The 18,520-nt window shown below is 38.5% G+C and overlaps 1 protein-coding gene across 20 annotated transcripts in view; it reads left to right on the plus strand.

Annotated features, from left to right (window-relative positions):
- ptprk (protein tyrosine phosphatase receptor type K) overlaps positions 1-18,520 on the plus strand; it is a 111,385-nt gene that overhangs the window by 65,579 nt on the left and 27,286 nt on the right. For all 20 annotated transcript variants that reach the window (XM_051408321.1, XM_051408307.1, XM_051408302.1 and 17 more), the window contains 11 exons: positions 1,964-2,076; positions 2,474-2,654; positions 11,036-11,218; positions 12,016-12,135; positions 12,577-12,686; positions 12,786-12,987; positions 13,098-13,203; positions 13,685-13,757; positions 14,024-14,146; positions 14,872-14,946; positions 15,307-15,343. In XM_051408321.1, the coding sequence (XP_051264281.1) occupies positions 1,964-2,076; positions 2,474-2,654; positions 11,036-11,218; positions 12,016-12,135; positions 12,577-12,686; positions 12,786-12,987; positions 13,098-13,203; positions 13,685-13,757; positions 14,024-14,146; positions 14,872-14,946; positions 15,307-15,343 (1,323 nt within the window). The remainder of the gene's footprint in view (positions 1-1,963; positions 2,077-2,473; positions 2,655-11,035; positions 11,219-12,015; positions 12,136-12,576; positions 12,687-12,785; positions 12,988-13,097; positions 13,204-13,684; positions 13,758-14,023; positions 14,147-14,871; positions 14,947-15,306; positions 15,344-18,520) is intronic.

The raw sequence follows: 18,520 nt of genomic DNA on the forward strand, positions 1-18,520 counted from the left end.
TTCATGTGTTGATCTGTGTGTGTGTATATATATGTCAAACAGATAAATCTTTGATGCAGTGTGTTTTAAGGTTTTGTGTGTAAGTGTGAGTGTGTTATGTTTTTGGCTTGTCAGTCACAGATGTGTGACAGCTCTGATCTGACTGACTGGGCCTGAACCATCACACATCCATCACATTTACATACAAGTGCACGCACACAGTATTTATTCACTGCGCATTTTGGCACAATTTCAAGACATACAGTACAAGAAATCAATCAAATTATGTGTAAAATAAAAATGCATATAGTTTGGGTTACATATACAATATTTAAATGGCACTTTTTATGAAATACACCCATAACCAAGTACGTAAAGGTGCTTATCCATTACAGTTTCCCTTTTAAAATCTACCAATCAAAAATGAGGAGACGTAGATAAAGAGAAAAAGACCAATTCGAGAAAATTTGGTAGAGTTGTTGTAAACTTTACCTTGAATGGGGATATATACAGTAATGGCACTGTGATCAGAAGCTCTGATCCTGCCGTCACACTGTGCATCTAAATCTAGATGTATGCCTATGTATGTTGCAGTCAGCAAGCAAATACTAACCGAAGCCCCTTTTAGAAATGCGACCCAAACATTAATCTGATGCCAATTTAACATTAAGGTCTCATGTCTAAATAAGTGCCTGAATCACTTGTAGGTAAAGGTCACAACAGCAGTCTGGCACAAGTCAGAATTGAATGCCGCTAGATTAACTTGCTGTGAAGGCTGCAGCAGGTAAGGAAAGAAAATAAAATAAAATAATTTTAATAAACCATAAAACAATTTTAAGTTGTTGAGGAGATCCTTCTTATATCTGACTGTTCTAAAGAAAATTCAGAGCGGGCAAAAGGGGCTTACTAGCTTCTGACTGACTGTATAAAATAGGCGGCAGAAATCACTGTTTAACAACATTAAATGGTGAAACTGATGGAAAAATGTATTAGAGGCTTCACTTCAATAAGTTATAATATAAACATACGTTTTAAAATCTTTCTCTCATGCAGCCTGCAAGAGGAAAACAGCCTTCTTCTTTCATATAATTACTTTATAAACTTAGCACGCTTCTTCGGAGGTACAGCCTCTTCCACCGGATGCAAAATATCACACTTGCATTGCAGCTCTTTTGTTGTAAGGAACATTTACATAACAGACACCAATTCCATTACAGGAAGGCATTACTTTAACAGACAGATGAAGCCGGAAAATTAACATATTCAGTGTCTGAAAAAGGCTCAAACTCTGGGTCACTGTGGTAGACACTTTCCAAATAAAAGCCTTCCAGTTTCTTGTTTTGAAGGTGGAAGGCGTTTGATGTGAAGCAGCTGCAAAAGGCGTGTTTGCATTCATATTAAGTTCATTATATGTTGGTGCGTGAAACAACATTGGCTTCTAGCTGTTTGATGAAAGTAACTGTATATAAAGCTTGTTTTGTGAAGTGTCTTTGAGCTAGAAAAGCACTCAATTCATAAAATGTAGTAAAAAAAATTAATTCGGAAAGTAAGAATGGGAATACAGGACTGAAACAAAACTCCAAACAACACAGATACACTGAGAACTAGTGCTTCCTCTCTACTCCCCTTCATGACCACAGATGTTTAGCCAATTAGTTCCCCATGACATTCACGTAGCTTGGTTGTCACAATATTGCAGGTCAGTGCATTTCTTACTTGTTAGGATGGCGCTAATAATCTGTGCCATTAGTATAGTTGTCATTGTTTACTGGTAGTTTGTTTAAAATTTTAATTTGAGTTCATAAATATCACTTGTCAGACGTTACACTAACAAGGCTTTGTATCACAGTGACTTCAGTATGTTATCCCGTGTGCCGCTACCCTCTTCGGTTCTGCTGTGACCTTGTTTTAGTGTGTTTCTTTCATCTTGTGAGGTAATTTGAAACCTTCTTTTATGATCTTGTTAATTGTTTTCTCTCCTCAGAGCCCCCGCACCCCATCGCCCCACCCCAGCTGCTAGGCGTCGGCCCCACATATCTGCTGATTCAGCTGAATGCTAACTCCATATTTGGAGATGGGCCTATCATCCTGAAAGAGGTATGTTCAGGATGAGACATTGTATGGTTTTTAAACAAAACTTGTATGTAACAACATTGTATGAAGCCACTGTAAAACAGGACATCAAAGCCTTTCACTTAAAGTGGCAATAAATACTATATAAATACCATCTGTCCTGTATTAGAAATTAATAGAATTACTTATTAATACACTTAATTGCTTTCATGCTGAGAGTTGGAAGCTAATATATATTTTTCCAACTAAAAGTCGAGCTATTCCTTTCAGACAGATGAGTACGTTTCTTTCCCACAAGATGAATAGTTTCTGAAAATTATATTTAAATCAGGATTTGACATTTACATTGATATTGAACTTAAATTCTGATTAAAATTTAATAAATAATTGTAATATGTCATATTTGATTTTTGTCCTTTAGGTTGAGTACCGTATGACATCAGGCAGCTGGACGGAAACTCACGCTGTCAACTCTCCCAACTATAAGTTATGGCATCTTGACCCAGACACAGAGTACGAGATCAGAGTGTTACTAACCAGACCGGGAGAGGGAGGGACAGGCAAACCGGGACCACCACTCATTACCCGGACCAAATGTGCTGGTAGGACATAACAAACAAATGTTATGGCAAAACTAATACATTTTTTGATTACTTTAAGGAAAACAACCATATGAACACTGTCCATATCTTTATATGTACACTATATCCTCACACTTTTAACTATAATGAATTCTGTGATAGTGGATCGTTAACATGTATGTCCAACTAAAATATGATCAATTACATTCTGCAAGAAAAAGGTAGGTGGCAACTTTAGTTGAGTCTGCTTGTGCACACAGCTTTTTCTGCCTGTCTGATTGTCTATCGATCTGTCCATCCACTGTTGTTCTTTTTGTCTTGCTATCTATATTTTAGTTAGTGGAGTGATATTTGTACTATGAGGCAGGGAGAGGAGAGATGTAGCGAGAGATAGAATTGGAGAAGAACGGAGGGGAAAGCCTGAGTCAGTCTGTGGTTGCTCAGTGATCTGAGAGAAAGAGTGATTAAAATACTGGAGGCTCTCGCCACCTTTCTCACTTTTTATCATGCTTTTTCTTTCCTTCTCTCACCTCATTCCTGCTTTCTTGCTGCCGCTCCTCCTTTCTCGCATATCTCCCATTCCTCCCTCCATCTCTCTTTCTACTTCGTTCCTTGTCGCTTCCTTTTCCCCTTTCTCCCCGCCTCTCTCTCTCTCTCTCTCTCTCTCTCTCTCTCTCTCTCTCTCTCTCTCTCTGTGGATCAATAGACGGAGGGCAGAAACACTGTCTGACATTTGTAGAAATAAACGACTGAAATATAAACACAGCTAGCCTGAGGGAGAGAGACGGAGCAAGCGAGAGAGGGCTGATATGAGAGAGAAAGAGACAGAGAGAAAAGCAGTGAGCTTGAATGAGAAACAGAATAAAGGAGCGATGGAGAGATGATGAAAAACAATAAGGCTGGAAAAGAAAGAGAGGAGAGAATAGAAGCGGGGAAGGGGGGGCATGAGAGGCAAGAGAATGATGAAACTGGAGAATGAAAATGAAAGAGAGATGAAAACTCATAACCACAGGGCCTGACTGATGTCTTGCAACCTGTGTGTGTATGTGTGAATGAATCCATGTGTGTGTGTATGTGTGTGTGTGTGTGTGTGTGTGTGTGCGCCTGTGTGTGTTTATTGACAGAGAGGAAGGCATAGACTTGTTCAGGCGACTCATGTATTGAACAGTTTCCTGTTTGACAGGAAGAGGAAATTAATCTTCTTTTCCTCGCTCACGCAGGAACACGTTTGAGTTAATAACTCATTGTAATCCACACAATGTGTAGATATCAGACCAAATCAGGGAAATATGCTTATGAATTTAGAGAATTACATTAAATCATTCTGTATATCTGAATATTTTTTGACCACTGACTGGGAAGTAGTCAGTGTATCAAGGGTCTTTAGAGGGGTTGCTACTCTAATGCACTTTAATTATTGACACTAGTTGACAAGTTATCTTGTTTTATTTTCAGTTTGTTCAATTTCTTGAGACAGTACAGAATTTTCTCCCTCTTTCTCTTTTCTTGTTTAACGTGCCTTAAAGGAATAGTTCAACATTGTGGGAAATGCTCGCTTCTCAGCTGAGAGATCGATGCGAAGATCAATACCACTCTCATGATTTATGGGTTATGACACTGACTATTCCTTGGCTGGGTCATGGATGTATTCCAGAAAAACTGGATGTTCCTATGAAAGTTGCTCACTGAGCGCATATGCCAAAAAAGGCTCCGCAGGCTTTTCATGCTTCTGCGTTTTTGCCTGTGGAGAATGCGCACTAGTCCTTCTCCTGCTGAGCTGGTTGAGAACATTCGTGTCCAAGACTTCTGCTTGACACACGAAGGGGATAAGAAATTAATCATACGGCTTTTCTAGCCTTTTGTAATTGCATTGGTATGTATTGTAAAATGCATAGATAATAGATCTGCGCTGCTGCAGATAACGTTTTCAGTCACAGATGACTTGAATGAACAAAATGGCGCCCACGCATAAGAGGGATGTTCTGTGTTAGTATTTTGACCAAATAAATTAAATGAACCTGCAGTGCAAGCAACATTAAACTTATCATTTCATATCTTACATATCATAGAACATCTAGTTTGACGATTAACCATTTGCACATTAAGCACAAGGGGCTAGCTGTTTCCTACGGTTTCCGGTCTTTATGCTGAGCTAAGCAATATACTGCACATAGATATCTACTGAAAGTAGTTATTACTGGGATGTATTTTGGACTTTATTATTATTGTAGTGATATCGTCCCACCTGTCAGTCTCTCTCTTTGTTTTCACTGTGACTAAGGTCATTCACACACACACGCACAAGCACGGACACACACACACACACTTGGAGCAGGTCTTGTGTGTGTTTGTGTTTGTTGAGAGAGATCTAGAAGAGAAATGTTATTTAAATGGTAATGATTCCTTTGCTTTTCCTGTTTGGTTAGGTTTGTCTGATCCCACCACCTGTAGTTTACTGAATATTTAGTTCAATGCAAAATAATGAAAACATGCACGCACACACTTTCACGGGGAAATGTGTGCACAAACGCCAGGCATAAACCCAAGCATGTCACCACACAAAACACTGTTTAATTAAAAACCAATAAAGTTAATAAGATACAGAGCAGAAAACACACACACTGCAGAGCAATTGATATGATAACAGGAAGGATTTAATCTCTTCCTCTCTGCTCTTCTTTTCTCTTTTCATCTCTTCGTCTGCGCGTTTGTGTTTCGTTTCTATCTCTACTTCTTTCCCATGCTCCCTCTGTTTCTCCTTCTCTCTCCCATTCTTCTCGATTTTTCTTCTGTGGTGATTTATTGCTCTTGTCTGAAGGGTGAAAAATAATCAACTTGAAGTGAAGAGTTAGTGAGTGTGTGTGTGTGTTGTGTGCACTTTTGTGTGTGTGTGTGTGTGTGTGTGTGTGTGTGTGTGTGTGTGTGTGTGTGTGACAGAAGAAGGTGATGAAGTAGCTTTTAATCCAAATCCTGAATTTTCTGCCGAAAACCTCTTGGTCATGGCAGGTTAGACACACACACACACACACACACACACACACACACACACACACACACACACACTGACACACACTGACACACACTAACAGGCATAAGCACACACAGAAAAGAGACACTAAGAGGTATAGAGATGGAGAGAAATGTACACACACACACACACACACACACACACACACACACACAGTTCAAAGAGTCACAGTATTTCTCGTATGTTGCACAAACTCAGCATCACTTGGATTAATGGAAGAATGGAATCAAAAAACGCACATTTCCAGACACACAAGCACAGATGTCGTAGGAATCACACACAATATATCACATGTACTTCTTTATATATATGAAACACACACACACACACACACACACACACACACACACACACACGCACGCACACACAGTCAGCAGTACGATGATTTAAGGCCCTTAAAATAGTAGCCAAGAGATTAACAGACACAGTACTGACTGCGGTGTGTGTGTTTGACTCAGTCAGCTTTACAGTTCTGTTTTTGTGTGTGCATGTGGTAGTTTATGGCAAACTCTGATGGTTTTATTGAGTTTCACGGATTTGGTTTAGGGAAGAAAAAAACTTGAACCTCTAATATATACATATATTATTTTAAAACATAAGAAAAAATATAGTTCAAAGACAAACATGACAGCTTCTCAGAAGATGAAATAATCCATTAATAGGAAATGACCGCAGCTGTGGCCATGAACTTAACAGAGCTGCTAACCATCTAAACAAGGCAATGTGATTTTATGTATACAGCACATTTCATACAGAAACTCTGTGTTGGTATAGATTTATAGTTCAGTGTTTGATTTCCCCCCCGCGACGAAATATCAAAGTCTACCCATCTTTATCATATATTTATTAGAACCAGTGTTACTCCCTTCCATGTCTAAACAGAGAGCGTCATCACAATCCTCACCAGATGGTCCTTTTAACTTCGTAGTTGCAGAAGACGCGACCCCCCGCTTATCCACAAACACATAATTAATGAGGTTATTATAAAGACCGGCTGTATGTGTGATTAGAAAAGAGTATGCTTTGTTTAATAACTCTCAACTCTTTGCTTGTACCTACCCCCTTTTGCTGTGAATGTTTTTTTTTTATGTTTCATATGTTTTATTTCTTCTAAACTTATCTGAATATCTGGACAAATTCCACCACTTTACCGACATCTATACCTCCGATTGCCTGCCTCATAATTAGCCTCCGCACAGGCCAATCAGTGTCAAACTCAACGTAGCGCGCAAGTTGAATGTAGCAACACATACATGCACCTTTCATGCGCTCAGATCTGGCTCATAAAGAGACAGAGACACGCGGAGAGAAAGCGAGGGTTAAAGACAGAATGAATAACCAGAGTTTCATTTGTCTTCCTCATGACAGTGGAAGGATTACCAGGAACTAATTGGACAGATTAACTTGGATTTAGCTGCATCTCCTGTCAACCTTTTCTGCTCCTCCACCCCCCCTCCTACTCCTATCCTCTCCCCCTTTCCTTACCTCTTTTATGCTCTGCTTTTCTTTAAGCTTCTTTCTCCAGCTTTAAGGCCTTTTTAATGTATATTTCTTGGCTCTTCCTAATGCTTTATGTTGGGGAACAGGGTTATTTTCCCCCCGCCCTAAGCATAGTTCTATTTAATTTAGTTTCATTTCCTTTCCCTTTGTTTCCCGTTCTTTAATTCCAACCTCTGGATTCAGCTGATATGAAGCTCGCCGTCCTTGGTGTTATTGTTGGTGTTTATTGGTATTGTTGTTGTTTTCAAAGCTCCATCTGTGGAGAACAAAGCCTTTTAGTTCCAACATGAATCCAGCCGTTTGTCTGTCTACCGGAGGAGGGGAAAGGGACAAGGCAGCCTCTGTGGTTTACCGTTGGACCTGGTCCCGCTTGACTCTGGCCACGTTCCAAACTAGTTATCGTCTCTCCCCGTTCCTCCTCTCGGCCTCTCTCTTTCCCTGTCTCATCTTCCTCTCCCATTTCTCTCTCTGCTCCCTTTATCAGTCTCTCTCTCCCTCCAGCCCCTGTTTAATTTTTCCACGCATTGCTTTGGTTATACACTCTTCTTTACTCATTTTCTACGCTACTCTGTTTGCCCCGTCTTTCTGTTCCCTCTTCCTTCTGTCTGTCTGTCTTTTCTTCTACCTTGCTCTCTAGCCTCTTTCTCTACCAACAGTAAATAGATGGAGATAAGCAAAAATGATGGGTCAGGAGGGAAGTGGGGTTTTGGAATGCAGGTTAGAAGTGTGTGTGTGTGTGTGTGTGTGTGTGTGTGTGTGTGTGTGTGCGTGCGTGCGTGCGTGCGTGCGTGCGTGCGTGCGTGCGTGCATGCGTGTGTGTCTACATCCACACCACAACATTGTGTGTGTGACAGGCAGCTAGTCGTATATTTTGTTGAAGACCATCTCAGTGTTAGTGACAAGAGACCCTGAAATCAATACAATTTATTACACTGCCCTAACTGTGTGTGTGTGTGTGTGTGTGTGTGTTTGTGTATGCGTGTGTGTCCTAATAGCCAGGTTTATGGTGAGGATCACAAGTATTGATTGAAACAGGGAGAGAGACAGAGAGGAAGAGACCAAGACAAGTGAGGAAGAGGCAGGGATAGAGGGAGAGACAGGCAGAGAAAGCAATAGGTCTCCATCTCGCTCTATTTAAATGTCAACCATCCAATAACAGGTTGAAGCAAAAATGAAATGCTCTGACCCCTCAGCTATTAACACACACACACACACACACAGTTGAGCAATAATATTTGCTCAGCAGACAATTACCTGCCCGGGTATCTTTACAACCTTCTTTCCTTTCTGTCGTTTTTCTGCCTTTCTCATTTTTTCTCATGTATCTGTGTGTATCTTATTAGTTGGCTGTTTACATCTAAATGACTTAACAAACCATGTTTGTATTTCACTTACAGCTCTGGGTGTGTGTTGAGAGTTGTGTTTGCCCTTGACGAGGCGTTCTTATTATGAGAAGTTTTATTGAGACGAGCGCACACACATAAACACACACCTATACATGCTCTGCCCAGATTTAATCTTGATTCTGTCACAACCTGAAGCGCATGTGTGTGTTTGGGTAATAACGGAGTGTGAGAGTGTCCGTGCCTGTGAGTTTCTGTGCGTGTGTGTGAGTGACAGGCAGATAATGGGTTGTCAGAAGAAGCGACAAGTTTGTGTCCTTGTGTTGTCTCCTCTGAGAGAGAAAGACCTAGAGAAAAACAGAGAGCGAGACAAGGAGGGGTTGGGGAGAGACTTGAGTCTCTATTTAAGGTGAGCTGTTTTTATTAAAAAATCCTGGAAGGACATGGGGAAGCAGGTGGATTACAGCGAAAGATAGAAGAGGAAGGGACATCAGCAGGTGATCGAATAACTGTGAATGAAGACTTGTCAGTTTATGACAAGGAACAATAAACAAAATGTTTAATTAAACTTGCTCTGGTTGCCCCGGAATTGCTTTCACTTTTAGTCTGGGGATGTCCAGAGCTAATATCCAAGATCAATATCGGAGTTAATAACGGTGTATTTGGTATTGGCTGTATTGAGCTTGATCAGATTTTTTTGTACCTTAAATGTGCTCTCAGCTGTCAAAAATATCTAATCATCTTCTATTATTGATGGGAATCAAGAACCAGTTTCATTAGAGAACTGGTTCCACCAAAACCGTGTGCCACCGAGCTTATCAATTCCTTTTATCAAAGCCAGAATGTTTTTCAGGCAATTAACAAGCAAAACAATGACATCAAACTACATCGCTGGACTGCTAAAACACTTGTCCATTCAAAAAATGGATCGGGAATCAATTAGTAATAAGCAGAATTGATTGTGGTATTGCTATAAATAAAATCTTTACAATTTCCATTCCTTCTTAAACTTCAAAATAGCTCTGTATATGACCTTTTTTTCCAACGTATGCTTATGTTGTCACTACTGTGGTGGGATGTAACTAATTACATTCACTCAAGTGCAGTTCAAGATTTTACACTAAAAACTTATAACATATAATGTAATGGTACAGATCAGACTACCTAAAAGTATATTAAATAGATCAAATGAGCTCCATCTCCAGCAACTACACCATCACTGGAATGTTACTTGAACACTAATCAATACTCTGGTAATGTGACATTTAATATAATAACACTTCCAGGGGCCATTTTACTTTTACTTTTTACACTTTAAGTACATTTTATTGATAATGCTATGGTATTTTAATGTAGGTATCGAATGTGATGGAGTATAAAAGCAATAATATCTTCCGGTATCAGACACATGTAAGAGAAAACACAATCAGCTCACCTCACCTTCATTCGGTCTTCATTCAGTATCTAAATTAAATAAATTACACTTATGTAGCCCCAGAATGTAGTCCCATTTTTGAATGAAAGATGCACATTTACATAGTTGTTGGACACCCTGACGCAGATGTATACATTCTGCTTTAACCCTTATAGACCGTGTGGTAACTACTTTGTGAGTGATAGAGTGATATATCTTCTGGAGTAATAACAGCCTTCTTGATTGAGTGTTATCTATTCTAGTTAGAGAGGGAGTTTTCTTGTGTAGAGGAATAACTCTTCTACAACAATTTGTAGCTGCTAAAGATTATAGCTTTCCGACAGAAAACAGCAGCTCCTTCTGGTAGATGGGTAGCCACAGCAGCTTGAGGAGTGCCTCTTCTGTCTGAAGGGTTGTGGTACACCCTTAGTGTTGAATGACTTGGGAAACACAAGTAGGTAAACAGTAATGAGAATGTAGTGCTTCAAATATAGTGGATTGATATGCAGGCAGAGAGAGCAGATAAGGAAAGATTTGGTTTTGCATTTGCCTGTGAACGTGTGTGTGTGTCTGTGTGTGTGTGTGTGTGTGTGTGTGTGTGTGTGTGTGTGTGTGTGTGTGTGTGTGTGTGTGTGTGTGTGTGTGTGTGCACGTCTGTGGAGGTAGGTGGGGTCTTGGGGGTTATTGATCCAGTTAAATGAGCCAGTTAAGGTAATTAAAGCCCTGGGCCAGCAGGAGAGGAGGTAGATTATATTGACAATAACAGTTCTGAATACACATAAAAGATAGAAACCAAAGACGTGCCTTGTAGAAGTTATTGCATTTGAGTAATGGTTGAATGGCAGTGAGCAGCCGAAATAGAAGTTCATAAAAACGCTCTTGTTGTATCTTCGGGGGAAAATGTTGACTCAGCATTCTTGGCAACACAAAGAACATTTGCCTCTTGTTCACACAGTGCACCAGAAACCTCTTTCACTTAAGTTCACTTAATTACAATTCATTCATTTCCACACCAGTCTTTGATGACTGTTGATATTGGTGTGATGGAGGGGACAGAAATCTACTCCTCACCATTGTGCTTTACCTTCTTTCCATGTGTGCTCCTCCTTTTCTCCAGAACCTATGCGGACTCCTAAGAGGCTAAAGATTGCTGAGACCAGGTCTCGTCTGATAGCGGTGGACTGGGAATCGTTGGGTTACAACATCACACGCTGTCACACCTTTAACGTCACCATCTGCTACCATTATATGACTGCCAGCAACCGCAGCAAAGCTGATTGCTTGGACATGGATCCTAAAGGTAATACTCGGTTTAACCATTAATATAGACTTTGTTACCATTACTTATTCTGCTATTTTACTGTTACACATTCACACTATAAAAAATACAAGATTTAATTTGTAACTGCATTATGAGTATGATTTTTAATAAAATACTAATACAAATGAAGCAGACTGAGAACTGTCACCTCGTGTAAGTGCTGAAAAACTGTCAGTACAGAGGATACTTGTCATTATTGAGTATTCCAGTGGGAGACTACCTAATATCTGCAGTGTTAGCATGTGAACACATTTTTCTGGGGTGTTGGTTCTCAGTGGGATTAGCAGTTGTACCAGCAATTGTTTCATTTAACATTTGAATTAATATTAATATCAGAAAATTGAAAATACATCACATTACATTTGAAAGTGCATGCAACATTCAAGCAGTCCTTGAAAACGTGTAACCAGATATTGGTGGAAATTTTGTGTACCTAAACTCGGAATGACCCGCACTACTGTTGAATGACATGTACTGTATGTTTTCAGAGACAGAGCTATAGGTTGATTAAATGGTTCGTTGATTGATAGAAAAAGAAGCTATTTTGATAATTGATTACATGTTTAAGTTTGTATTCAAGCACAAACTTCAACCAATGTGAGGATTTAATGCTTTTTTTCTTTTACTTTTTTTTCTTTGCTATTTTTGACTTTTTATTGGCTAAACAACAAATAAAAATAATACGAGAAAATTGATTACCAATAAGAACAATTCATTAAATAATAAAATGCATTGAAAATGTTAAAAATTATTGTTATTGTTTTTTTTCTTCTCAGCACCACGCCACCTGGTGGGAAACCTGCCACCGTACACCAACGTCAGTCTGAAGATGATTTTGACCAATCCAGAAGGACGGAAAGAGAGTGACGAGACCATCATACAAACTGATGAAGATGGTATGATACACAAAACACACTTTTTAAAATTATTTTTGTAACCTATTTATTTGTTTTCTCATTTAAAAAAATATGTAGTCATATATTTATTGTTTGAATGTTAGCTTTCAAAAAAAAGGTTAAAGTAAAAAGTAAATGCTTCTAATGCTGTAATACTTATGTACAGAGGGTTTTTTTTCTTCACATGTACTTAGACAGTTAAACTGACAAACAGCCTGTTGAGAAGTGGAACAAAGTACAAATGAAGAATCTTGACTAGCACTACAGTATGATACATTTTTGGTAAAGCTGCATTAAATTGAGAAACTATCACAGTGGGGTACACGGATCACTTCAACATGTCACTGTTGTGTGTATTTACTAGGAACTTCATCCGGAGCGAAGAATTTTACTGTTAGTTTTATTAGCATTGTATAATTGTGTCTGTGCCTGTGTTAACAGTTCCAGGCGCAGTTCCCAGTCAGTCACTAAGAGCCACTCCATTTGAAGACAGAATCCTTCTTTACTGGAAGGAACCGGCTGAACCCAACGGAGTCATCATACAATATGAGGTACTATTAGAAGAAGCAGTCGGGAAAGTAATCGTAGGAGGCAAGCTATCACTATGTTCAGTGTATAAACAAAAGTTCTGTCTCTTTGTCTCACCTCAGATTAGCTACAGCGGTGTGCGTTCATTTGACCCTTCAGTGCCTCTCCAGCGGCCGGGGCTCACAGTGTCTCTGCCCTCGAATGCCACCCATCACCTGTTTTCCCAGCTCCACCCAGGTGTCACGTACCAGCTCTCTATACGCGCATCCACCTCCAAAGGGTTTGGTCCTGCAACCACGCTCAACGTGACCACTAATATTTCAGGTAGAAAATAAGATTTATGTTTTATTGTCACACAGTTTTTCTGTATCACATTTATATTAGTTAGTAAGATGATGCATGGACACTAATAGACACATGTGCTCTTTCTTCAGCCCCGACAATAGATGAGTACGATGGGTCAGAAGCCTTTCTGAATGAAACTGCAACAACCATCACTGTCCTGCTCAAACCTGCCCAGGCCAAGGGAGCACCTATAAGGTATACAGCATACATAACATACCCCAAACCCAGGCTTTTATCACACCGTCCTGTATTTGGTTAGAGTCCATATTTCTTACTTTTAGTATGTAGTATGTTTATATTTTACAGTTAGTTCTCTACTTAATGTAAAGCAGCCAGTGAGCCCCTAGAAATAAACATCAAGTAGTTCTTCTTGCATGTATATTTGTGAACAGTGCCAAGCTTGAACATGTGCTTTGCAGTACAATCAGTTATTATTATAATTATGCCAACCATGTTATTTTCTCAAGGAGTACCATGAATCATAGGTACTCCTTGACACATGTCAAAAGCAGTTTGATAAACAGTAATTAAATCAGCAAGGCCAAATAAACATGACACATAACTACACAACCTACTTTTGAAATCACACCTTAGAAATATTTTTCATCATGAGTTTATTAATAAAAAAATATAAAACTCAATTAAAAGCGTATTTGAATTGTCTTCTTGTCCACAGCGCGTACCAGATCGTAGTTGAGGAAGTGAATCCTCAGCGGACACGTCGTCAGGCTTCCTCTGACTGTTACGAGGTATTTATTAAACTGTTCTAGGAATATTTAACAGAGCCAAGCCTTTACAACTTATAAAATATACACTTATTTTTTTGCTAACATAAATTATGAATAATTTAATCCTAAAAAAGATCAATTTTACAGTAGATATCCACCATTTGTCTCTATAGACCAATGGACTGTTGAATTTCAGCTTTTATAAAGCAGATGTTTTATTTACATTGTATTTGTGAGTCAGATTTATAGGCATATTTTTTTAAATGTAAATATATCGTCTTTCCCAGGTCCCAGTTTCCTTCCACAGTGCGTCTAGCGGTGGATCTCCATATTATTATGCCGCCCAACTGTCCCCCAGCAACCTGCCTGAGCCGCTCCCCTTCACTGTGGGAGACAACAAGACATATCAGGCAAGCCCTTTTTATCTAAACAACGTATTCTGTACGTAGTGCAGCAAAAATGTCAAGTGAAAAGATAAATCAAATACAGTTCATAATAAACTTTTAGCCTATAGAAGTTTAGGGATCAAGGTAACAAATGGGAAATAAAGTTTAAGTTGACTTGGGTTGTTATAATATCCTTTTATTTATATTATGTTTACCGTATTTAAACTTAAAAAAATCAAATATACTGTAGAACACATGCAGTATGTCGACCAAGGCTGCAGAATCCAAACATTGAGAAATGTTCATTTTGACTCAGGATACTGGTTTACATTAAAATCTGGCACATTTATCATGAGCTATATGCATGTGCCAATTCCTTCATTTGCAGTAGTGGTGAAAATGTACATAAATGCCTCTGTTATGGTCCCATCTTTCCATCAGATTGAATGGTTGTACATATTAAACAAGCAATATATATTGTGTTACTTTGTGAGAGGCTTTAGAAGTGCTGGTAAGCATATTTTGTTACCTTTGGTTCTGCTTATAGTCTGTTTTGTAAGTTCTGCAAGAAAGCAAATAAGTGTTTGAACTGAGCTTCTCTTTTAAAAAGATTTAAGATCCTGCTAACTAACAAGCAAAGAGATAGGACAGAAAACACATCTTCTTTAGCATAAGTAAAATCACAAGCTGACAATCTGCGTATATTTAGCTTCACATAAAGTTGATGATCTCTTCCTTTTAATCCACAGGGTTTCTGGAATCCTCCACTGGCTCCAAGAAAGAACTACAACATCTACCTTCAAGCTGTTAGCAGCACAGAGAGGGTAAATAAATATTTATTCATATGAAGACACACTAAACACACAGCGAACTTACAGCTCGCACCTGCTAGCTGCAACGGGTAAATATGTACACATTCAGAGAGAGGCACTAATGACGTTTGAACTACATTACAGCTCCTACCTGCAAGCAGTTATGACTTCTGAGAGTATGGGAGTCTAAACAGAACTTAAAGCACACATATTACACAGTAAAAGCAACTGAATATGCAGCACTTGTTTTTCCTTATAGTGTAAATACATGTGTACAATATTTAATATACAAAGTCACATTCTTTTGGCTACTTCTGTGGCGTTCAGGACCTAAAATTCACAGTCGCTCTTATTGTGTCTTTTTTTCTTCAGGAAACTAAGACACAGTGTCTGAGGCTGGCTACTAAAGGTAAGAAAACAGTCTCCGTTGATACCACTCTCTGTCAAAAAATACAAAAAGACCCTTGATTAGTGTTAACTTGACAACCAGATGCAACTCAAGTGGTAAAAAACTAAAAACAGAATAAATGTTTGGACTAATGATAGCTCATTAACTATATTTTATGTATTTTGTGTCGATTTCAGTTATTAAGTTACTTACTGTCCCTTAAAGATTGATGTTAATCTGATGTTATTATGTGTTGATGATATTACAGATTGTTTTGATACAATAACACTGTATTAATAATCGGATCAGTCCCTTATCCCAAGAGTTCAATAGAGAAGGGTATGTTTCTGTATTATGAGTATTAGTGGGGACAATAAACTGTTTTGCATTGTAGAGAGAGAAAACATATTCATGTGTTTGTGTGCATATTCAGCCGCAGTATGCGCACACAGTCTAAATGTCATGTTTTTACTAGCGGCCATATGTTGATAGATTATCAGACTGGTTTTAAATGGTGTGGAGTTAATCCCCGGGCAACCACACACACAAGTGCACACATAGTGTTTTGAGGAAAGATTTTCAGACGCTGATGGATCAGAGTTTAGCTGCATGGAGTAAGAAGAAGGATAAACAGAAAAATACATTACCATGTTTTCAATGAAATTGACAATCCTGGTGGCTGGTAGCGTTCAAAGAACAGTTAAGTGTTTATTTGCCTAGTAACGCAAAACTAGAAGGCAAACAGAGGTGAAATGATGAATGAAAATAGAATATTCCCATTTTTGTGACTGATATTTTCAGCCGGCGCCATATTTGTATTGTTCTAATAATGTAAGCAATGGTAATGTTCATCTGACAAACAAGAGTCAATTAATCAATGGATCATTTTCTCTGTTAAACGTGAGAAAATAGTGATAAATGCGCAGTACAATTTCTCACAGCTTGAGGTGACATTGAAATTGCTAATTTGCTCCAACCAACAGTCCAAAACCCAAACATGTTCAATCTATAAAAATATGAAGCCTAGAAACATAGCAAATAATCACATTTGAGGAGCTGCAACTAGTTTCATCAGTTGTATTCATCTTAATGTAAGGATTTAATTTCAATATAAATACTTATGACATGCTCAATGTACTGTGTAGTTGACACATATCCACAATTTGAGACAATAGGTGTGAGATAAAAACCTATGAAAGGACTAATATAGAAGGTTGGAGTCATACAAAACATCCAACCAGGTGTGGTGAGCACAGCATCAAAGTACTTGAATATTGTACTTGTAAGCCATCTTATTCCTACCGCAGTATGGGTGGTAAAAAAAAATCACTTTCTGCAGCTAACTGTGGGTCCTTGCTTTGACCTTCTAGTGTTGAAGGATCATAAAACTAGACAGTAAAAGTGACATAATTTTCAGCACAATCAGCCACAATGATTGTATAATTAATCACTATGGCCGATTGAGTTGTGTATTTTTATAACGACCTACGTAGGGACGGACACTGCAAAAAAAAATAGCGTAGGTGATAAATTCTGTGGCATGTGGCATTGTTCCACGCTATGAACTTCTCCCTATAAAATCTAACAATAAATACATTTAAATAAAATAAGTTGAAAAGAGACAACAGGAAGAGAAATATCCTGTATAAATATAAAATTCTGCATCCACATAAAATAAAATCCCTCCTGTTGATAGGAGTTCACCTATTTTTCTTTGTAGGTCACAGAGTTCAATGCCACCAAGACATGTAAGCCTCATAGGAAATCGATCCCATGGGATAGATCAAAGGTGTGGTTCAGTGCCTCCAGTGCCTGTAAGGTGTCATGTTTCTAAAATAAGAGAAAGTGGGGGGAAGTTGCTGTTTTTCCAGCGTCATCATATTTCAAGAACTACTGGTGCTTGTAGTCACTAGAACAGGTGGTTACTTTGCCAAGGGCTGCTAGGAGGAGATCATTCTCTGTCATTTCTAGCCCAAGGACGTCTCAGTGAAGCTAAAAGACTTATTTGAGTTTGTTTTTTTAATAAGTCTGAAAGACACACTAATGGACAGAGAGGTCAGATGGCCGTCCCCTCCTCTCTCTTTCCATCCCTCATTGTGTGTGTGTGTGTGTGTGTGTGTGTGTGTGTGTGTGTGTGTGTGTGTGTGTGCACTCAATCGTGCATCCGGGAGGGAGGATTAAGTGATGGTGGTCCTATTAGGTCATCTGGGGTATTGTGTATTGTCATTGCTGCCTCAGGGTGTTTTGTGTGTGTGTGTGTGTGTGTGAGTGTGTGTGTGAGTACTTGTGTACTGACCTGGATAATTTTTACAGACATTAAGAGCTACCGCCGACATTATGAGGTCAGACTCAGAACCTTTTAAAGATTGTTTTTCTTTTTTGTTACGTCTTGTTTTGATACCCTTTGCTCATTGATTCTTGGTCTGACAGTCATTGAAGAAAAGTAGGTGAAACCAGTAAATGTGGTTTAGATTTGTGCCATTAGCCTTAAAAAAGTGTGAGGGAAATTTCATACAGTCACAAATGCAAAATGATTTTTAGTCATAGAGTCACCCTAGTTTAACATAAAACAATACATTGGCGGTTGCGTAATATTTAAGACCGATTTGACCTATGACCGTTTTTTTTTAACTGCGTAAGTAACATACATAGCTTTTTTTCATAAAATCATAATAAGCTAATATTGGACGATATATCGGTCTAACTCTATAAGCTCTAAACTCAATGATATTTATCGGTAGGTTCTGCTGTTGCTTGTATTCAAAGTATATCACATGTTACTGTTATATACTCTCTTAACAGTTTAAAAATGATTAGGTTTATTCTTAATGAAAAATCATATTAATTGTATTTCATGGTCTCACGTTTTACTAATAGTCTTTGATTAAATTAAGAATTTCCACGATTTCGTGAACTTGTGGTAAAAGGAATCCTTAAATAATAAGATAGTAATACTCTATATTTTTATTATTGGCAACAAATCCCAAAGACCAAAACCAGCAATGAATTTAACCCACAGACTATGTAATCTGATATTTCTAATTCCTCTGTGCCGTAGACCTCAATGGTTGAACAAAAACTGTTATGCACTGGGTAACATGTTGCTTAATTACCATGAACATGGGCATTGTAGTTTATTTTAAGTCAATCCTACTTTTACTGTTTTTTGCTGTAAATGATATAAATGTGTATTAATCC

Source organism: Dicentrarchus labrax, unplaced genomic scaffold, assembly GCF_905237075.1.
Source record: "Dicentrarchus labrax unplaced genomic scaffold, dlabrax2021, whole genome shotgun sequence".
In the NCBI taxonomy this organism is placed as follows: domain Eukaryota; kingdom Metazoa; phylum Chordata; class Actinopteri; family Moronidae; genus Dicentrarchus; species Dicentrarchus labrax.